The sequence below is a fragment of the Lepus europaeus genome, chromosome 2 (assembly GCF_033115175.1).
Source record: "Lepus europaeus isolate LE1 chromosome 2, mLepTim1.pri, whole genome shotgun sequence".
NCBI classification, from domain to species: domain Eukaryota; kingdom Metazoa; phylum Chordata; class Mammalia; order Lagomorpha; family Leporidae; genus Lepus; species Lepus europaeus.
Window position 1 is genome coordinate 174,499,954 of NC_084828.1, and position 19,953 is coordinate 174,519,906.

The window sequence follows — 19,953 nt, forward strand, 5'->3', positions numbered from 1 at the left end:
GCACGGTGCAGACTGCAGTCCAAGCAGCACACCCTCTTGGGGTGAGTTTTCCGGGTGACTTGCATCTCTGGGCAGAGCTGGGGTGCTGAGGGCTCTCTTTGCCTTCCAGGCCTGGGCCACCTTCCACACTCAGAAAGTTTGGGATACTGCATTGCCGAAGAAGCCATGCTCCACTCCCGCCCCCAACCCTGGAGATGAGTTGAGTATGAGTCTGCTATAGCCAAAACCACCCACCATGCATCTGTACAACCTCTCAGAAGGCGAGAGGCTGGGGCCGACGGGAGGAAGTCCCAGGTAGAGTGGACCTCGCCAAGTTAGTGCGTTGGACCCCACGTAGAAGTGCATTACGGTTTTACGGACGCCGAGTCTTACGATGCTGTAGTTTCCCATCTCCCTCCAACAGCTCGATACGACGGCTGTGACGCTCTACTCACTCTCCCAGTCCCTGGTTCTCAGCTTGGTTGTTGAGGACGGGAGACTGGGGTGGGAGGTGCTGGCACGCAGGGTGCCTCAGTGGTGGAACTCGCTGCCCTCAGTGTCGTGGTGGGGACAGCTTGGATGTTTGTATCGGACTTGGCTTTCTTCAGCCTTTCAGCATCCAGGCACTCCACGCCTGACACAAATGTAGTATTTAACGCCCAGATCAGCCGTGGGTTTCAAGTGGCCATCACCACATTTCTCAGCCCGCCTCGTGTGCGCGAGGGGCTCATGAACAACACGGCGGCCCGGGCAGAGCCCCGTCCCGTGAGTTCACTCCAACAGACTTGGCTCTCCAGGAGAACCGGGGGCGGGGTACTGCAGCAGCAGGAGAGAGACTGTGGGGCCTCGGAGGAGGAAGCAGGTCAGGGCGTGCGGCTGGGGATGGGAGATGGGAGGGCAGCCGGCACGGATGGAGCTGACCTAAGAAGAAGCCCCCCACCCGCTGGGGGGCGATCTAGGCAAGGAAGAATGGCTGAGGGGAATACTGCCCAGGACCCCTGCGGATGGCAGCTTCCACGTTATCCACTGATCACACAGCAGCTGTGGGTGATGTCCGCAGTGTTGCAGAGGGAGCGTGGCTTGCTTTTTCCTCCTCAAATTCACAGATGAAGGATTCGTTCTCCTGTGGATTTTAGTACTCTCCATGTATGACTTTCTTCTTCTTCTCCTTCTTCTTTTTTTTGACAGGCAGAGTTAGACAATGAGAGAGAGACAGAGAGAAAGGTCTTCCTTCTGTTGGTTCACCCCCCAATGGCCGCTACAGCCAGCGCTGCGCCGATCCGAAGCCAGGAGCCAGGTGCTTCTTCCTGGTCTCCCATGCGGGTGCAGGGCCCAAGCACTTGGGCCATCCTCCACTGCACTCCCGGGCCATAGCAGAGAGCTGGACTGGAAGAGAAGCAACCGGGACAGAATCCGGCTCCCCGACCGGGACTAGAACCCCGGGGTGCCAGTGCCACAGGCGGAGGATTAGCCAAGTGAGCCGCGGCGCCAGCCATGACTTTCTTCTTAAGTCTAGAATGCTCACCTCCCTTAAAGGAAGCAGCTCATGGCTTCTCTCTGGCTTCTCTGAATCACTGACACCCCTGTGCCTGTGCTTTGGGGCTGTTGTGAACTCCGCAAGGGCGACCCGAACACAAGCACTGATCGTGCTAAGGCACAGTGTGACTGCCGGGTCGGGACCCGCACCGTGTGCGTGTGCCTCACATGGATGACTCGGGTCCAGGATGGATGGCGCGGCACTGCCTGAGAGTTCATCACACAACTCGGGATGACACCCAAGGTGACACCTGTGAGTTATTTCTGGTTAATGTTTTTGGACCGTTGTTCCACAATGACCGAAACCACAGCAGGTGCAACCCCACCTAAGGTGGTGTGAGTTCTGCCTTGGCAAGACTCCTCTCAGTTGCTGGGTAGAGGTGACAGCTAGGGTCCTCTCTAGGTCACTGCCATTGTCGTGGGCCAGATGGGAGAGGCTGGGTGGTGGGCGTGGGCAGCACATGGGGAAAAGTGGCCAGATGGTGGTGCGGGAATCCAGCTTGCTGTGTCTGGGTGAGGACCACCATCTTGCCCCTTGGGAGATAAGCTATGTTGTTCCCAACCTGCCACCGTGTCTCTTAGCACCTCCACATTTCCCCATGTTTCTGAGGAAGCCCAGGCACGTTTCGGTTTTCCACCTTCCTCTAGAGAGCCCTTTCCTCCTGCCTCTCGGTGCAGAGCTCGTCTTGTAGCTGCCCTGACACATCACACTGTTTACTTCTGGATTTGTCTTCCTCTTTGCTTTTGTTTTTGAACGTGGTCTCTCAGCTCCTCTGCCTTTGGTGGCCGGTTCTCGAGAGCTGGGCTTTCTTGGGACAGCTGGATATACTCTGGAGCTCGCTTTGCTGAGGGACTGGACGGGGATAATCAAGAATGACTCATAGGAAGTGTTGATTGGAGCAATGGGAGACGCGGCTTACAGCACACATCAGACAGGGGCGAGAGAGGGAGGAGATCCACGGGGAGTTGTGTTGGGAAGATCAGCGTCCAGGGGCTGCCAAACCTGGGGCTCCCAGAAAGCCCAGGGTGGACGACACAGGTGTGCAGGCACCTGGCACGGCCTGGCCCTCACTGTGATGGCCGACCTGGCGGGGACGAGCAGAGGAAGCGGCCGGTGCAGCTTCTGCCGCGTGGGTTCTCGCTGATTCCTCCCAGCGCGAGGAGCCCTCCGAGGGGTCTAGCCTTTCTACTTCCCACGCGGGGAGACTGAAGCTCAGGTGAACTCAGACCCCAGGGTGCCACTCCCTGTCGCACCTGCTTGGACGCGTCCAAGTGACCGCTCCTCAGGACCTCCCGCTGTGCCCGTGAGCGTGTGCGTGGGGGTGAGACACCGGGCGCGCTCCACCCCACGGACTTGCCTGTCGCTAACCACACGGCCGTCCTGGGGCGCACCGGGAGCAGGTGCGGCAGGCGACAGGTGTCCGGCGAGCGCGCGGGAAGCCCAGGCGCAGGGACCCCGCCCGGGCGGGGGCGTGGCCTCCGCGCGGCGGCGCCCGGGCCCCGCCCCTCCCCGCGCCCGCCCCGCCGTGGCCAACATCCGGGTTTCCCCGCTGGCCCGGCTCCGCGGCCGCCGCTCAGGAGCCATTTTGGCCGCGGTTCAGCTCCCCTCCCCCCGCCCATGGCCCCTCCGCGCTCGGCCCCTGCGCCGGGGGCCCGGGCCCAGCCCCGCCGCGCCATGCCCGAGTCGGGCGCGCCCCGGCCCGCGGCCGCCGCGTCGCCCCGGAGCCCGGGCCGCCGCCTCCGCCGCCCGCAGCGGCCCTGAGCCCGGCCCTCGGCGCCCGCGCGCCGCCCGGGGACGAAGGGGAGGCGAGCGCAGCTGCGGCCGGCCCGGCGCGCCCGCCCGCGGACCATGACGGCGCCCTGGGCGGCCCTCGCCCTGCTCTGGGGATCGCTGTGCGCGGGTAAGCGGGGCCGGGCCGGGCGGGCGGGCCCCGGGGTCTGGGGAGGTGGGCCGGCGCGTACCGGGCCGCGGGTGTGCAGCAGTGGGTGTGCACGCGCGGGGCCGCCGGGACGCGCCGGGCGGGCCTTGCGGGAGGCGCCCCCGCGGGCGGCCCGGGGCGCCGGGGGCCGCGCGTCTTTGTTCCCGGCCCCCATTACACATGCAGCGCGGGTGCCCGCCGCCCGCAGCCCGGAGACCCGCGAGGGGCGGGGCCGCGGGGCGGGGCCGGGCGAGGCCCCGCCCACCCGGCGCCCGGGCTCCCGGCGGAGCGGTGGCGGTGCGGTGGCGGCCGACGTTGGGGCCGGGAGCGGGGCTGGAGCGGGGGCGCCGGCTGCCGCGTGGCCTGGGCGCGGGACCGCAGGCGCGATGGGTCGCCGGTGCGCGCAGGGCTGGGCTCCCTGCGGGCCCTCGGCCCCCTTCCCGCTGCAGCGCGGTTACTGCGATGTCGCGCCCCTAGAACGTGGGCTTTGAAGTGGACGGGAAGGCGACCCCTGCGTTCTCCCAGGGCCCGGCTGGCGGGCCCCGGGGTGCCTGGCCGGCAGGATGGGGTGGGACTGCGCCCTGGAGGAGCCGGTCCGCTCCAGGCTTGGGCAGTGCTGAGCGGGGCGCCTGCACGCGGGCGGTCCGGCTCCCGGACTACAAGAACCTGCACCGCGCCGGGGCCCTCTGCCCCCCACCCGCGGCCGTGCCGTTCCTTCAAGCCCCGCTCCCGCGCCGCTGGGGCCCAGATCTGGAACAGCGCTGGGCGCCCAGCGGGACAGCGCGAGCCTGTGTGCGGACTTCGGGAGACTTGGAGAGTGCAGTTAAAGGCCGAGTTTATTTCGGTACTGAACACAGTTGAAAGTGCCTATAGATACATGCATGTTATGGGGAAGATGCTTGGATCTCAGATTTTTTTTTGCACTATAATAAAATTACCTTTTTAAAAAAGATATTTATTTATTTATTTATTTTTGACAGGCAGAGTGGACAGTGAGAGAGAGACAGAGAGAAAGGTCTTCCTTTGCCGTTGGTTCACCCTCCAATGGCTGCCACAGCCGGCGCGCTGCGGCCGGGGCACCGCGCTGATCCGAAGGCAGGAGCCAGGTGCTTCTCCTGGTCTCCCATGGGGTGCAGGGCCCAAGCACTTGGGCCATCCTCCACTGCACTCCCGGGCCACAGTAGAGAGCTGGCCTGGAAGAGGGGCAACCGGGACAGGATCGGTGCCCTGACCGGGACTAGAACCTGGTGTGCTGGCGCCGCAAGGTGGAGGATTAGCCTGTTGAGCCACGGCGCCGGCCAAGATTTTTATTTATTTATTTGCGAGGCAGAGAGAAAGGTCTTCCATCACTGGTTCACTCTCCAAATGGCCACAAACTCTGGAGCTCCGCTGCGGGGGCCCAAGCACTTGGACCATCTTCTGCTGCTTTCCCAGGCCATAGCAGGGAGCTGGATCGGACGTGGAGCAGCCGGGACTGGAGCTGCCACCGTGTGGGACGCTGCTGCGGCGGGCGGTGGTTTACCCACCGCGCCACAGCCCAGTTCTCTGAGGGAGATGACCCTCCCGGTGAAGGCCATCTCCAGAGGCAGGCACACCGTAAGGCTGCCCGTTCCGTAATGAGGCGAAACGAACTTAGCAGTAGATTCTGCCCAACCTGACACGTACGAGGTAATCCTCAACAGGGGTCTGTGTCCGAACAACGAGGTGTTGCGCCGTTGGCGTTGGTGCTCTCTGAACTCCATCAGCGCTCGTGGAGCGCCTTAGTTCGGAGCGCTCCGTTGTCACATCTGGCAGCACAGCCCTGGAGGAAAAGGCAGCACTTAGGCTGTTAGAATGGCACATGGTACTTGTCACAGGGTCAGCGGTCAGCTCTGTGCCCGGCCCAGTGTCCTTGGAAGGGGCCAGTCTGGCCCCTGCACTGCAGTGGACGTCCCAGACACTCGGTGTGTCCTGTAGGAGCTCCTGCCGTGGGGCTCTGTGTGGGGCTCAATTTGAAGGCCGTAGGGAGAGGTGGAGCCGAGCTCTGGGTGGGCTTGCCTGGGGAGGGGAGGGGTCTCCTGTCCCATCAGAAGTGCAGGTCCTTGTGGTTGGCTGCTCTCAGACCCAGAGGTGTTTCTTGCCCGTGGCCTCCGTGGGTTTGTAGGAGGGAGTGAGTGAAGTGACTCTGACCAAGGCCACGGCAGGGCGTCTTCCGCCTGTCCCTACACTTGCTGCACACGGATGCTGCACCATGGCCGGCTGGGCGGCCCTCGGGGCGGTGGGCACCCTCCTCAGCTCTTAGAGGCTCTTCCAAGGCGGATGACGTCAAAAACTTGCCCATTCCTCCAGCTCCTGCCCTTGGTGAGAGCCCTCCCACTGCTTCAGTAGGTCTCTGTGGACACGGAGAGCCCCCCAAGGCCCTGGGCACTTCACTGTAGGCTCTCCCTTTGCAGGAGCCCAGTGCAGAGCCCCCATTCTACACCATGGCCCCTGTGCCCCAGGCTTTCACTCCAGGGAAGTAGAAATACCTACATGTGCGCATGTGCAGTGTGTGTGAGTGTGCACTGTGTGTGCATGTGAGTGCGCCGTGTAAATGCACTGTGTGTGTATGCACTGTGTGAGTGTGCCCCATGTGTGTACATGCACTGAGTGTGCACTGTGTGTGTACTGTGTGTGAATGCACTGCGTGCATGTGCACTGTGTATACTAAGTGTACTGTGTGTGCGCTGTGTCCTGTACAGTGAGTTCATGTGCGCTATGAGTGTGAGGGCACTGTGTGTAGTGTGTGAGTGTGTACCGTGTGTATATGTACTGTGCATGTGAATACACTGTGTAAATATATGGTGTGAGTATGCCCTGAGTGTGTACTGTGAGAATGTACCGTGTGTGTGTGTGCACTGTGTAAATGTACTGTGTGAGCATGCACTGTGGGTGAGTGTGTACTGTGTGTGTACCGTGTGAGTGTGTACCATGTGTGTATGTGCACTGAGTGCACTGTGCAAATACACTGAGTGTACAGTGTGTACCGTGTGTGTATTGTGTGTGTGTATGCACTGTGAGTGCAAGTGCACTGTGCACTGTAAATGCACTGACTGTGCAGAGTGTGCACTGTGTGAGTGTGCACTGTGAACCTGCACTATGTATTACTGTGTGTGTACCGTGTGTGTACATGCTGAGTGCGAGTGCACTGTGTGAATGCACTGTGTGAGTGTGCACTGTGAGCCTGCACTGTGTATTACTGTGTGTGTACCGTGTGTGTACATGCTGAGTGCGAGTGCACTGTGTGAATGCACTGTGTGAGTGTGCACTGTGAACCTGCACTGTGTATTACTGTGTGTGTACCGTGTGTGTACATGCTGAGTGCGAGTGCACTGTGTGAATGCACTGTGTGAGTGTGCACTGTGAACCTGCACTGTGTATTACTGTGTGTGTACCGTGTGTGTACATGCTGAGTGCGAGTGCACTGTGCAGAGTGTGCGCTGTGTGAGTGTGCACTGTGAACCTGCACTGTGTATTACTGTGTGTGTACCGTGTGTGTACATGCTGAGTGCGAGTGCACTGTGTGAGTGTGCGCTGTGTGTGTGCATCGTCTGTGTGTGCACTGTGTGTACCTGTGTACACTGCTTTGTGCTGATACTGGCATCCTGCTGCCCTCGTGTCAGCTCCTGGAAGTCCTGGCCGCCCTTCTGAGGGCGGCTTGTCGCCCAGTGCGGGGCATCGGTGCTCTGCCTAGCCTGTCTGAGGGCGTCGCTGCTCTGCCTAGCCTGTCTGAGGACAGCTTGTCGCCCAGTGCGGGGTGTCGCTGCTCTGCCTAGCCTGTCTGAGGGCGGCTTGTCGCCCAGTGCGGTGTGTGGTGCTCTGCCTAGCCTGTCTGAGGGCGGCTTGTCGCCCAAGGCGGGGTGTCGGTGCTCTGCCTAGCCTGTCTGAGGGCGGCTTGTCGCCCAGTGCGGGGCATCGGTGCTCTGCCTAGCCTGTCTGAGGGCGTCGCTGCTCTGCCTAGCCTGTCTGAGGGCGGCTTGTCACCCAGTGCGGTGTGTGGTGCTCTGCCTAGCCTGTCTGAGGGCGGCTTGTCGCCCAGTGCGGGGTGTGGTGCTCTGCCTAGCATGTCTGAGGGCGGCTTGTCGCCCAGTGCGGGGTGTGGTGCTCTGCCTAGCCTGTCTGAGGGCGGCTTGTCGCCCAAGGCGGGGTGTCGCTGCTCTGCCTAGCCTGTCTGAGGGCGGCTTGTCGCCCAAGGCGGGGTGTCGCTGCTCTGCCTAGCCTGTCTGAGGGCGGCTTGTCGCCCAGTGCGGGGCATCGGTGCTCTGCCTAGCCTGTCTGAGGGCGGCTTGTCGGCCAGTGCGGTGTGTGGTGCTCTGCCTAGCCTGTCTGAGGGCGGCTTTTCGCCCAGGGCGGTGTGTGGTGCTCTGCCTAGCCTGTCTGAGGGCGGCTTGTCGTCCAGGGCGGTGTGTGGTGCTCTGCCTAGCCTGTCTGAGGGCGGCTTGTCGCCCAGTGCGGTGTGTCGGTGCTCTGCCTAGCCTGTCTGAGGGCGGCTTGTCGCCCAAGGCGGGGTGTCGCTGCTCTGCCTAGCCTGTCTGAGGGCGGCTTGTCGCCCAGTGCGGGGCGTCGCCGCTCTGCTTAGCCTGTCTGAGGGCGGCTTGTCGCCGAGTCTGGGGTGTGGTGCTCTGCCTAGCCTGTCTGAGGGCGGCTTTTCGCCCAGGGCGGTGTGTGGTGCTCTGCCTAGCCTGTCTGAGGGCGGCTTGTCGCCCAGTGGGGGGCGTCGCTGCTCTGCCTAGCCTGTCTGAGGGCGGCTTGTCGCCCAGTGCGGTGTGTGGTGCTCTGCCTAGCCTGTCTGAGGGCGGCTTGTCGCCCAGTGCGGTGTGTGGTGCTCTGCCTAGCCTGTCTGAGGGCGGCTTGTCGCCGAGTGCGGTGTGTCGCTGCTCTGCCTAGCCTGTCTGAGGGCGGCTTGTCGCCGAGGGCGGTGTGTCGGCGTTCTGCCTAGCCTGTCTGAGGGCGGCTTGTCGCCCAGGGCGGTGTGTGGTGCTCTGCCTAGCCTGTCTGAGGGCGGCTTGTCGCCGAGGGCGGTGTGTCGGTGTTCTGCCTAGCCTGTCTGAGGGCGGCTTGTCGCCCAGGGCGGTGTGTGGTGCTCTGCCTAGCCTGTCTGAGGGCGGCTTGTCGCCCAGTGCGGGGTGGCGCTGCTCTGCCTAGCCTGTCTGAGGGCGGCTTGTCGCCGAATGCGGTGTGTGGTGCTCTGCATAGCCTGTCTGAGGGCGGCTTGTCGCCCAAGGCGGGGTGTCGCTGCTCTGCCTAGCCTGTCTGAGGGCGGCTTGTCGCCCAAGGCGGGGTGTCGCTGCTCTGCCTAGCCTGTCTGAGGGCGGCTTGTCGCCCAAGGCGGGGTGTCGCTGCTCTGCCTAGCCTGTCTGAGGGCGGCTTGTCGCCCAGTGCGGGGCGTCGCCGCTCTGCCTAGCCTGTCTGAGGGCGGCTTGTCGGCCAGTGCGGTGTGTCGGTGTTCTGCCTAGCCTGTCTGAGGGCGGCTTGTCGCCCAGTGCGGTGTGTGGTGCTCTGCCTAGCCTGTCTGAGGGCGGCTTTTCGCCCAGGGCGGTGTGTGGTGCTCTGCCTAGCCTGTCTGAGGGCGGCTTGTCGTCCAGTGCGGTGTGTGGTGCTCTGCCTAGCCTGTCTGAGGGCGGCTTGTCGCCCAGTGCGGGGTGTGGTGCTCTGCCTAGCCTGTCTGAGGGCGGCTTGTCGCCGAGTGCGGTGTGTCGCTGCTCTGCCTAGCCTGTCTGAGGGCGGCTTGTCGCCGAGTGCGGTGTGTCGCTGCTCTGCCTAGCCTGTCTGAGGGCGGCTTGTCGCCGAGGGCGGTGTGTCGGTGTTCTGCCTAGCCTGTCTGAGGGCGGCTTGTCGCCGAGTGCGGAGTGTGGTGCTCTGCCTAGCCTGTCTGAGGGCGGCTTGTCGCCCAGGGCGGTGTGTGGTGCTCTGCCTAGCCTGTCTGAGGGCGTCCCTGCTCTGCCTAGCCTGTCTGAGGGCGGCTTGTCGCCGAGTGCGGTGTGTGGTGCTCTGCCTAGCCTGTCTGAGGGCGGTTGTCGCCGAGGGCGGTGTGTCGGTGCTCTGCCTAGCCTGTCTGAGGGCGGCTTGTCGCCCAGTGCGGGGTGTCGCTGCTCTGCCTAGCCTGTCTGAGGGCGGCTTGTCGCCCAGTGCGGTGTGTGGTGCTCTGCCTAGCATGTCTGAGGGCGGCTTGTCGCCGAGTCTGGGGTGTGGTGCTCTGCCTAGCCTGTCTGAGGGCGGCTTGTCGCCGAGTGCGGTGTGTGGTGCTCTGCCTAGCCTGTCTGAGGGCGGCTTGTCGCCGAGTCTGGGGTGTGGTGCTCTGCCTAGCCTGTCTGAGGGCGGCTTGTCGCCGAGGGCGGTGTGTCGCTGCTCTGCCTAGCCTGTCTGAGGGCGGCTTGTCGCCGAGGGCGGTGTGTCGCTGCTCTGCCTAGCCTGTCTGAGGGCGGCTTGTCGCCCAGTGCGGGGTGTGGTGCTCTGCCTAGCCTGTCTGAGGGCGGCTTGTCGCCCAGTGCGGTGTGTGGTGCTCTGCCTAGCCTGTCTGAGGGCGGCTTGTCGCCCAGTGCGGGGTGTGGTGCTCTGCCTAGCCTGTCTGAGGGCGGCTTGTCGCCCAGTGCGGGGCATCGGTGCTCTGCCTAGCCTGTCTGAGGGCGGCTTGTCGCCCAGTGCGGGGTGTCACTGCTCTGCCTAGCCTGTCTGAGGGCGGCTTGTCGCCCAGTGCGGGGTGTGGTGCTCTGCCTAGCCTGTCTGAGGGCGGCTTGTCGCCCAGTGCGGGGTGTCGCTGCTCTGCCTAGCCTGTCTGAGGGCGGCTTGTCGCCCAGTGCGGGGTGTGGTGCTCTGCCTAGCCTGTCTGAGGGCGGCTTGTCGCCCAGTGCGGTGTGTGGTGCTCTGCCTAGCCTGTCTGAGGGCGGCTTGTCGCCCAGTGCGGTGTGTGGTGCTCTGCCTGGCCTGTCTGAGGGCGGCTTGTCGCCCAGTGCGGTGTGTCGCTGCTCTGCCTGGCCTGTCTGAGGGCGGCTTGTCGCCGAGGGCGGTGTGTGGTGCTCTGCCTGGCCTGTCTGAGGGCGGCTTGTCGCCCAGGGCGGGGTGTGGTGCTCTGCCTAGCCTGTCTGAGGGCGGCTTGTCGCCCAGTGGGGGGCGTCGCTGCTCTGCCTAGCCTGTCTGAGGGCGGCTTGTCGCCCAGGGCGGGGTGTGGTGCTCTGCCTGGCCTGTCTGAGGGCGGCTTGTCGCCCAGGGCGGGGTGTGGTGCTCTGCCTAGCCTGTCTGAGGACGGCTTGTCGCCGAGTGCGGGGTGTCTCTGCTCTGCCTGGCCTGTCCTGGCCACTGCTGATGTTCCCCTCCTGCGTTTGTGGTTGTTCCCAGTGTTCCGCTCCCTCCTCTCCCAGGAAGTTGCCCCTGAGCACCTGTGCGTTCACCCCCTGCTTGGGAGCAAGCAGACACCGAGGGGAATCCGCTCCGGAGCTCCGATCCATGGGCGGATCCTGCCCTGTCACCGCGGCCTGGACCTGGGGCAGGCTGATTAACGCTCTGTGGGTGGCTGGATGGACAGTCCTGCGGCACTGGCTTCATTTGAGAGCAGGGTTTCTTGCTCTTGTCACTTGGGACCTGCTGCTTGGCTGTGTGCACTGCTGTTCGGGTCTGCAGCCTCCCGGCCTCCACCCTCATTCCAGGAGCTCTCTAACCAGGACCTCCCTGGTGGGGGTAGGGGCGGAGTCTTCCCCGCGGAGCACTGTTGGCCCAGAATGTAGAATGCTCTGGGTTTTGGTGAGGCAGACCAGGTGGGAGATGGAGAAGGTGACTGGCTGGTGCGCCCCCCCCCCCCCCCCAATTGGGATCAGAGGCTCACAGGTCGCATGTCCATGCCAAGGCGGCTCCTCTCGCCCTGTCCTGCTCGGTGTGAGTTTGGTTCAGAATGCGTGGCTCACTGCTTGCTGCCGCGGAGAATCCTGGCGTCCTTGAGTTTTCCCAGAAGTGGTTCGGGTTTCAGGGAGGTGGCAGTTGTGGGTGGCCGGGCAGCCTGCCTGCCCGCACCCGCCCACCCCCTGCCCGTCGCCTTGAGGCTGGCGCTCCGGCCTCTCCCTCCCGCACGCACAGCATGTCAGGAAGTGCCTGTCGCAGGGGCCTCTCTGCCTGCCCGGTACCCCCTTTCTGCTCACCTGGGAGCCGCGCAAGCTGAGGCTGCCCCTGCCTGCCAGGAGGAGTGCGGGGGTCGCCACGGGACCAGGCATGCCCTTCCCCCGCGGCGGGCCCAGCCCCTGGCGCTCCCGGCAGCCCAGGTGGCTGTGGCCCTGGAGCTCCGAGGCCGGGGACTCCAGGGCAGAGGGGCAGCCTCACTCCACAGGTACAGGCACAAGTCTTTCCCCTCCCCTGGGGGTGCGCCGACAGTCCAGGCCAGGCCCAGGCCACCGCCTCTGGGCCTGGGGAGGGAGGTGTGGGGGCAGCACTGCCCGAGGCAGGCAGCCGGCCGTGGAGGCCGAGAGGAGCAGCTGCTGACGCCTGTGGAGCTGGGCCGCTGCTGGCCTAATCCAAGCTCTGCCGGGGAGCCCTTCTGGGGGACTCCGCCCCTGTGCCGGGAGGAAATGCCCACCTCGCTGGTGGGCGGTGGGCTCGCTGGGGCTGACATCTTCCCGTCTCCTCTGGGGGTTGTCTTCCTCTCCGTCCCTCCCATTCCATCCCCAGGTCTCTGTTGCAGCCACTCACCGCCTTGTTTTGGGCTTCCTCTTTGGTCTCGCTGTGCACCGGACTCGCAGGCCCGTGCCAGCCCTAGCGCTCCCCGTCCGTCGTGTCCTGGCTGTGCCGTTCCCGCAAGCGCAGGCTGCTTGGTGGAGGCAACGCTGCTGCTGGCCCGCGAGTCTTGGTGCTGGGATTGTCACTGATACCCACGTCAGGGCCAGCGGTCGGTGCCGGAGGTGTGTGGTCAGGCAGCTGGCTTGCAGCCTTCGGTCAGCCCCATGCCTTGCCCTGCCTGGTCCCATCAGGCTGTGCACATACGTGTGTCTCTTTCAGAGCCTCTCGGGCCTGGCAGCTCCCGCTGCGTGTTCTTGTTCCCTGGCACGTGATCGCTGGAAGCCGGTGTTGGGAGGGAAGCCTGCTCCACTGGGCACGTGCGTGACCCTCCTCCCCGGGGACCGTTCTCTGCAGGGGCCTGGCCTGCGGGCCGCGGGGCTGGGGCTGGGGTGTTTTGGGAGGCAGGCTCAGCTCTTGTTTGCGAATGTTCCTCTGCCGACTATTTCAGTTCCACTCTGACAACCAAGGAGGCTAAAATTAGTTCTGGGGAAGGAAGAGGGAGGCTGGTTGGAAACCCAAGCCCTTGGCTGGAGGATGGAGGAGGCTGCTCGCCTCCCCGGGTCTATGGCTGAGGCTCGGAGGATGTGACCAGAGCAGCTGTTGTCTGTCCATCTGAGTGAGGAGAGGGAGGGGCCCTGCCGGCCTCCCAGAACGGAGCCGCTGGAAACTGGAGGCCAACTTGGAAGCTGAGTGTGGGTGTCGGCGCCAGGGTGCTTTTCCTCCTGGCTTCCGCTGGGGTGTGCAGGGTTGTCAGGTACAGGGACGATGCCTCATGCCCAGTGACACTGGCCCACCTCCTCCTCCAACACAGTGTGTCTCTGGATTCGGAAGGCAGGCGTGGCTTCTCGGAGCCCCCGACTGGCAGCCGTGGACCTCACGTGTCTTCTCACCTAAATTCGGCACGCTTTAGAGGGGCGAGGCCCCTGAGAGGTCTACCTTGTCTGCCTGGGGAGCAGTTACTCCAGGGGCAAAGGGCTTGGAGAGCTGAATTCTGGTTCCCCTCCCCCCGGGTGCGCTGTGTGACCCCTCGGTCTGAGGCTGGGTCCTGCAGGGCCTTGTGGAGGGAGGGCCAGGGCGTGCAGTCCTGTCTCCCCTGTCCTCAGAAACCGCACCAAAGCTTCCCTCACTGGAGGGTCTCCTGGGTCTCCTCCCTGGGGGGAGTAGAGGTTACCTGGGCCCTAACTTCTCTTCCATTTTTAATTTAGAAGTTTTAGTTCTACAAGTTCATCATTCATTGCAGACACTTAGATGCCACAGGTAGAGCCAGGGCCTCCCTTGCTGCCTGTGCCCTGAAAGATCAATCCTCTCAGAGTTGGTCTGTGTCCTTATCTCCTCTCCTCTCCTCTTCTCTTCTCTTCTCTTCTCTTCTCTTCTCTTCTCTTCTCTTCTCTTCTCTTCTCTTCTCTTCTCTTCTCTTCTCTCCTCTCCTCTCCTCTCCTCTCCTCTCCTCTCCTCTCCTCTCCTCTCCTCTTCTTCCTCCCTCTCTCCCTCCCTCCCTCCCTTCTTCTTTTCCTTCTTTCAAGATTTATTTTATTTGAAAGGCAGACAGACAGATAAGATCTTCCATCTTCTAGGTCACTACCCAAATGGCTGCAACAGCCAGGACTGGGCCAGGTCAAAGCCTGGAGCCTGGATCTCCATCTGGGTCTACCACAAGAATTGCAGGGGCCCAAGCCCTTGGGCCATCTTCTGCTGCCTTTCCAAGTGCATTAGCAGGAGCTGGACTGGAAGTAGAGTAGCAGGAGCTCAAATTTTGATACGAAATGTAGGCACCCCAAGTGATGGCTTAACCCACTGTGCCACAATGCTGGCCCTAACAGGCCTTCTAAAAATAAATTTGAGAGGCAGAATGAGAGAGAGAGAGACATTGAGAGAGCGATTCCCCCGCTAGTTATTTCTCCATGTGTCTGTTGGTGGCTGGACTGTGCTGAACTAGGATTTCAGAACTCAGTCCAGGTCTCCCATGTGGGTGGCAGGATCCCAAATACTGGCGCTGCCTCCCAGGGTGTACATTAGCCTAGGAAGCTGGGATCAGGACCCGAGGTGGGGATTGGACATATGCATGCTAATAGAATGCTGGCATCTCACTATTCTTTAAAAAGGTGTTATTTATATGAAAGGCAGAGTTGCAGAGAGAGAAGGAGACACACACACACACAGAGATCGATCGATCGATCTTCCATCCGCTGGTTTATTCCCCAAATGGCTGCAATGGTCAGGGCTGAGCCAGGCTGAAGCCAGGATCTGGGAGCTTCTTGTGGGTCTCCCACGGAGGAGGAGAGGCCCATTCCCAGGCGCATTTATAGGGAGCCGGATGGGAACTTGAACAGCCGGGACTCAAACCGGCACCCATATGGGATGCCAGGGTTGCAGGCAACGGCTGTACCCACTGCACCACAGCACTGGCCCCTCCCTGGGCTCTTAGCAGCTGGAATCATCTACCCCTGGAGACATTTTTACCTCTGCAAGTATAGAAGTACTTAAGGAAGTAGTTTTTCATCAGCTAAAATGGAGTTTCTGTCTTTCCCACTTTTAACTAGCGGAGAGCGTGGTGCAGTTACCGTGAGTGACAGCTAGGTGAGTTTTCACAAACTGGATACACCGTGCAATGAGCATCCAAATCAAGAGCCAGAGACTCGCGGTCACTCGCGCAGTAGCGAAGACGCCGGTCGGTCGCGATGCCTGCATCCCAGAGTGGAGTGCCTGGGGCCAGTGCTGGCTCCACTCCGGATTCCAGCTCTCTGCTCACACCCTGGGACGCAGCAGGTGATGGCTCGCTGGCTGGATTTCTGCCACACCCTTGGGAGGCTGGAAATTGAGCTCCTTGCTCCTGGCTTTGGCCTGACCCAGCCTTGGCTGTTGCAGGCGTGTGGGAGTGAACCAGCAGGTGGAAGGTCTCTGTCTTGTCTGTTTTTGCCTTAAAAGCATAGGATTTTTGGGGCCGGCGCCGTGGTGTAGCAGTTAATGCTGCTGCCATTAGAGTCCCGACTGCTCCACTTGCCGTCCAGCTCTCTGCTGTGACCTGGGAAAGCAGTAGAAGATGGCCCAAGTGCTTGGGCCCCTGCACCCATGTGGGAGACCCGGAAGAAGCTCCTGGCTCCTGGCTTTGGATTGGCGCAGCTCTGGCCGCCAGAGTGGAGGGGGGAGTGAACCAGCAGAGGGAAAACCCTGCACACACCTCTCCTTCTCTTTCTGCAGAACTCTGTCTTTCAAATAAATAAATAAAACTTTAAAAAAAAGAACAGAGTGGTATTCCCTTCCTCCCTCTTGCCTCCCTGCTTTGATCTTTTTAATAACTGTAAAATTTCAAAGTTTAGGCTTAGGCTACGTTTTACCACCTTGCTGTTGGCGGATTTTGTGATTTTGTACCAAGTGTGCAGATTGTTTCCCAGGAGTAGGTGACAAAGACAATCTCTCGTAACGCATGTAGATTGTGCATTTTAGCCGAGGCTGGAAAAGGCTGTGCTGTGTGGGAGCAGGTGTGGTCCTGAGCGAGAGGACCGCTGGGCCTCGGGCCGTCTGAGGGCCCACGGGCAGGGAGCGGGCTCAGGTGTGGGGTGCAGCCTGTCGCCCACATGCCCTGGTGCCTGCTGTACTCGTCACAGTAGTTAGGGCTTCCACTTCTGCATTTCCGGGACACTGCTCAGTCCACTGTGAAGTTGGCTGGGAGGAAGTTCTCGTGGCGTTCTGGAGTGGAAGTTTTTCAGGGCTTTGCCCTGGGTCTTTGTCCTCGCCCAGTGCTCTCGTGGGCTCCGTGTCTCAGTGCGTGGAGGTGTGCCGGTGCCTGGAGCTCCGTCTGAAAGCTGGGTGCGTGGTAGATGTGGAGACTTCCTCTTCCGATCGTCAGGCCCAACTCTCCGAGGGCACCTGGGAAAAGTGGGCCAAGTAAACAGGCCTGTGTGGCTGAAGGCTTTCTGTGCCAGCCCAGGGCCCATGTGGGAACAGAGGCCCGGGCACTGCTAAGAGGCGGGCATTGCGTTTGATGGCCTGCGGGTGGGGAGGCAGGACTTTGAGTGGCAGGCAGAAGGTGAGTGTAGTCTCCCCTCCTTTTGGGTCGGGTCCCCAAAAACCTAGTTGTGACGTAGACACATGCTGAAGTTGGATTAAGCTACTCTGTGATTGAATGTCCCCCAAGCCGCTGCCAGAAGCAGGTGTAAATTCTCTCTGGAGGACTTAACATCATCTCGGACCTCAGATCATTTCTGCAAACAGCTTTGCAAACAGAGAGCCGGACTGACTCAGATGAAAGCCCACAGAAGCATCGCAGCTGGGGCAGACCTGGGTGTACTTCAGGTCGGAGGGCTCCGTGCTGTGTGTGCGTGTGCTGACCTGGGCAGCTCATGCCAGCAGAGCTGTAAGTGACCGAAGGGGAGAACGTTTCACACTTGACCTGTGTCACAGCAGAAAGCAAGAGCTCAGTGAGTGATCTTCCCGGGAGCTTTGGTGCAGGGCAGGGGAAATAGTGGACTGGGTGACAGAGAAGACACAGACTGGGCGTGGAGAGACAAGAGACGGTACTGCAGAAGAAAGGGAGCGGCGTGGAGGATGGAGGAGGCCCGAATCACAGGCACAGCAGGGGGAGAGAGGACGAGGTCAAGGAGCTAACACCTGGGAGCTCTGTCAAGCCACAGGTTCCAGAAGTGCTGTGGTCCCAGGCAAGACAGCTATTCCATCAAAGTTAAAATTCTCAAAATCGAAAACAAAGAGATTCTTTCTTTATTTATTTTTTTAATTTATTTTATTTGAGAGAGTTACAGACAGTGAGAGGGAGAGACAGAGAAAGAGGTCTTCCTTCCGCTGGTTCACTCCCCAAATGGCCACAATGGCTGAAGCAGCACTGATCTGAAGCCAGGAGCCAGGAGCTTCTTCCGGGTCTCCCACGTGGGCACAGGGCCCCAAGGACTAGGGCCATCTTCTATTGCTTTCCCAGGCCACAACAGAGAGCTGGACTGGAAGAGGAACAGCTGGGACCAGAACCAGTGCCCATATGGGATGCTGGTGCCACAGGTGGAGGATTAACCTTCTGTGCCACAGCGGCAGCCCCCAAACAGATTCTTAAAAGAACATGGAAGGCCGGTGCTGTGGCTTAGTAGGTAAAAGACGCCACCTGCAGCTCCGGCATCCCGAATGGGCGCTTGTTTGAGTCTTGGCTGCTCCAATTCTGATCCAGCTCCCTGCTAATGTGCCTAGGAAAGCAGTGGAAGATGGCGGAAGTCCTTGGGCCCCTGCCACCTTCGTGGGGGCCTCTGAAGAAGCTCCTGGCTTCGGCCAGGCCCAACGCCGGCTGTTGTGGCCATTTGGAGAGGGAAGCGGTGGGTGGAAGGGCAGTCTCTCTCCTTGTTTCTGTATTTCTGCACCTGGGAAGCAGCAGAGACGGTTCAGGTGCTTGGTCCCTGCCGTCCATGTGTGAGATCCAGGTAGTTCCTCTGTGGCCCCTGACTCCAGCCTGGTGCAGCCCTGGCTGTAATGGGCGTCTGGGCCCTGAACCCATGGATAGAAGGTCTCTCTTCCTTTTAAGAAAGCAAGAAATAAAACTTAAAAAGAAAAAAAAGAAGAAGTTAATGAAAGAGGGGAGCAGAGGACAGAGAGCAGGTATGGTAAATACAGAATCTCAAGTGAATTTCTCCGGTGCAGAAATCTTTAATAAAATCTTCAGAAGTAGGATCCAGCGGGTGGGCACCTGGGGTAGCACTGAGGACACAGCTGGGGATGTCCACAGGCGCCCCGCGTTTGGGTCTTGGCTTCGCCTCTGACCCCAGCTTCCTGCTGACGTGCGCTGGGGAGGCGGCAGGAGGCAGGGGAGCAGCTGGTGCCGTCACCCACGTGGGAACCCTGGACGGAGGTCTCAGCTCCTGGCTCTGACCTGGCCAAATGCCTGGCTGCTGTGGGCATTCGGGAAGCGAACCAGCAGATGGAAAGGCTGTCTCCTTATATCCTGTCTCTCTTCAGCAAAATGTAAAAAATAATGTATCATGGCTATATCATGACTAAGTAATTATGCTAATTCCAGGCACTATTTTTATCCCAGGGATTCATGGTTGATGTAACAATTTAAAAATCAACCTAAGCCACCTTGTTAATAGTGAAGGAAGACAAACAGTGTTATCTTGGTAGAAGCAGAAAAAGCTGTTAATATTTAATCTCTAGCTAATCCTCAGAGTAAAATAATTTTAAAAATGCAGATGGCCAATAAGAGCCAAGGCTTTTTTCAAGAAAAAGTGTTAATTTGCTCCTACTGGATTTCAGGACTCATTGGAACGTTACAGCAACTAAAATAATGTGTTTTGGGAGCCTAGGTAAAATAGACAACAGAATAGGAAGTCCAGAAAGAGATCTGTGTGTGTGCAGGTCCTTAATTTAGGACAAAGAGAAACAACTCTTGGGGCCAGCGCTGTGGCATAGTGGGTATAGCCGCCACCTGCAGTGTCGGCATCCCATATGGGCACCAATTTATATTCCGGCTGCTCCACTTCTGATCCAGCTCCCTGCTATTCCTGGGAAAGCAGTAAAAGATGGCCCGAGTCCTTGGGCCCCTGCACCTGCCCGGGAGACCCAGAAGACGCTTTGGATTGGCTCAGCTCTGGCAGTTACAGTCATTTGGGGATGAACCAAAGGATGGAAAACTGGAAGACCTCCCCCCCCCCCCGCCCCCTGCAATTCTGCCTTTCAAATAAATAAATAAATCTTAGAGAGAGAGAGAGAGAGAGAGAGAGAGAGAGAGAGAGAGAGAAACAGCTCCATTTGGGAAATAGTCTTTCCTGTTAAAGTAGAAGCGTCCCAGCGCTCTCTGAAGTGTCCCGGTGTTGGGAAGCCGTCCTGACTGGGGGGGGGGGGGTTCCTCGGGGCTGGTTTCCTGGTATTGGGAAGCCGTCCTGACTGGGGGGGGGGGTTCCTCGGGGCGGGTTTCCCGGTGTTGGGAAGCCGTCCTGACTGGGGGGGGGGTCCTCGGGGTTGGTTTCCCGGTGTTGGGAAGCCGTCCTGACTGGGGGGGGGGTCCTCGGGGCTGGTTTCCCGGTGTTGGGAAGCCGTCCTGACTGGGGGGGGGGTTCCTCGGGGCTGGTTTCCTGGTGTTGGGAAGCCGTCCTGTCTGGGGGGGGGGTCCTCGGGGCTGGTTTCCCGGTGTTGGGAAGCCGTCCTGACTGGGGGGGGGGGTCCTCGGGGCTGGTTTCCCGGTGTTGGGAAGCCGTCCTGACTGGGGGGGGGGATTCCTCGGGGCTGGTTTCCTGGTGTTGGGAAGCCGTCCTGACTGGGGGGGGGGGGTTCCTCGGGGCTGGTTTCCTGGTGTTGGGAAGCCGTCCTGACTGGGGGGGGGGGTCCTCAGGGTTGGTTTCCTGGTATTGGGAAGCTGTCCTGACTGGGGGGGGGGGGTTCCTCGGGGCGGGTTTCCCGGTGTTGGGAAGCCGTCCTGACTGGGGGGGGGGTTCCTCAGGGCTGGTTTCCTGGTGTTGGGAAGCCGTCCTGTCTGGGGGGGGGGGTCCTCGGGGCTGGTTTCCCGGTGTTGGGAAGCCGTCCTGACTGGGGGGGGGGGTCCTCGGGGCTGGTTTCCCGGTGTTGGGAAGCCGTCCTGACTGGGGGGGGGGGGATTCCTCGGGGCTGGTTTCCTGGTGTTGGGAAGCCGTCCTGACTGGGGGGGGGGGTCCTCGGGGCTGGTTTCCTGGTGTTGGGAAGCCGTCCTGACTGGGGGGGGGGTTCCTCAGGGCTGGTTTCCCGGTGTTGGGAAGCCGTCCTGACTGGGGGGGGG

General features: G+C 61.0%; 1 protein-coding gene across 1 annotated transcript in view; it reads left to right on the plus strand.

Moving 5' to 3' along the window:
* The first annotated feature begins 3,364 nt into the window (after window positions 1-3,364).
* Window positions 3,365-19,953, plus strand: part of ACVR2B (activin A receptor type 2B) — a 43,949-nt gene continuing 27,360 nt past the window's right edge. Inside the window, exon 1 of the mRNA XM_062179777.1 lies at window positions 3,365-3,416. Within this exon, the coding sequence (XP_062035761.1) occupies window positions 3,365-3,416 (52 nt within the window). The remainder of the gene's footprint in view (window positions 3,417-19,953) is intronic.